The sequence below is a fragment of the Rhea americana genome, unplaced genomic scaffold (genome assembly GCF_003343005.1).
Source record: "Rhea americana isolate MKP2758 unplaced genomic scaffold, rheAme1 scaffold_1268, whole genome shotgun sequence".
In the NCBI taxonomy this organism is placed as follows: Eukaryota; Metazoa; Chordata; class Aves; order Rheiformes; family Rheidae; genus Rhea; species Rhea americana.
This window is the reverse complement of record NW_028185337.1, coordinates 2,935-3,994: the sequence shown is the minus strand read 5'-3', so window position 1 is coordinate 3,994 and position 1,060 is coordinate 2,935. Positions and strand designations below refer to the sequence as shown.

Here is a 1,060-nt window from a genome sequence, read left to right as displayed (position 1 = left end):
GTGCTGGGTCTCCTCCGCGGCCGACGATCTTCTCCGTTGCCCAGCCCATGGGGATCATGTCCATCCTGGAGGAGGAGTGCATGTTCCCCAAGGCCACGGACATGACCTTCAAGGCCAAGCTCTWCGACAACCACCTGGGCAAGTCGGCCAACTTCGGGAAGCCGCGCAACRTSAAGGGCAAGCCCGAGGCCCACTTYGCCCTCATCCACTACGCCGGCACGGTGGACTACAACATCCTCGGCTGGCTGSAGAAGAACAAGGACCCCCTCAACGAGACGGTGGTGGGCCTCTACCAGAAGTCGTCCCTCAAGCTGCTGGCCCACCTCTTCGCCAACTACGCCGGGGCCGACGCCGGTGGGTGGATGGGTGATGGAGAGAGGGATGAGCGATCGGTGGGAAGAGGAGGGAGACGGGCAAGGGGCAGCCGTGGACGGAGGGCGGCCTGGTGGGCGGACGGGCTGGAGAGATGGATGGCTGGACCCCTCCGTCCCCACGCTTCTCCCCAGGTGGCGATGGAGGCAAGGGGAAGGGAGCCAAGAAGAAGGGTTCCTCCTTCCAGACGGTCTCGGCCCTGCACCGGGTAAGGGGTCCCACCAGCGAGGCGCGTGCAGAGGGGACCCGCTGTGGGGCAGAGGGAGGAGAGCCTCCCGCTAGGCATGGGGCAGAGAGCACTGGCTCCTCCCGTGGCGGGCGTTGGCCAAGGCCCCCTCATCTCCTCTCCTGCCCCAGGAGAACCTCAACAAGCTGATGACCAACCTCAAGACCACCCACCCCCACTTCGTCCGCTGCCTCATCCCGAACGAGCGGAAGGCGCCTGGTGAGAGGGGTCAGAGGGCAGAGGGCAGAGCTGGCCAGGTGGGGCAGGGCCAGCAACTGACCCCCCCCCAACTGCCCCCCAACTCAGGGGTGATGGACAACCCGCTGGTGATGCACCAGCTCCGCTGCAACGGGGTGCTCGAGGGCATCCGCATCTGCCGCAAGGGCTTCCCCAACCGCATCCTCTACGGGGACTTCCGCCAGCGGTAGGGCAGCGTGGGGGGCGAGACGGGGCGGGGGGCTC

General features: G+C 66.9%; 1 protein-coding gene across 1 annotated transcript; it reads left to right on the top strand.

Annotated features, from left to right (window-relative positions):
- The first annotated feature begins 48 nt into the window (after positions 1-48).
- Positions 49-1,029, top strand: LOC146600172 (myosin-7-like). The gene is made up of 4 exons (XM_085326052.1): positions 49-354; positions 507-580; positions 730-817; positions 905-1,029. Exons 1-4 carry the CDS (start codon positions 57-59, stop codon positions 1,024-1,026), a joined length of 582 nt encoding a protein of 193 aa, XP_085182178.1. The 5' UTR covers positions 49-56; the 3' UTR covers positions 1,027-1,029.
- Positions 1,030-1,060: the final 31 nt, after the last annotated feature.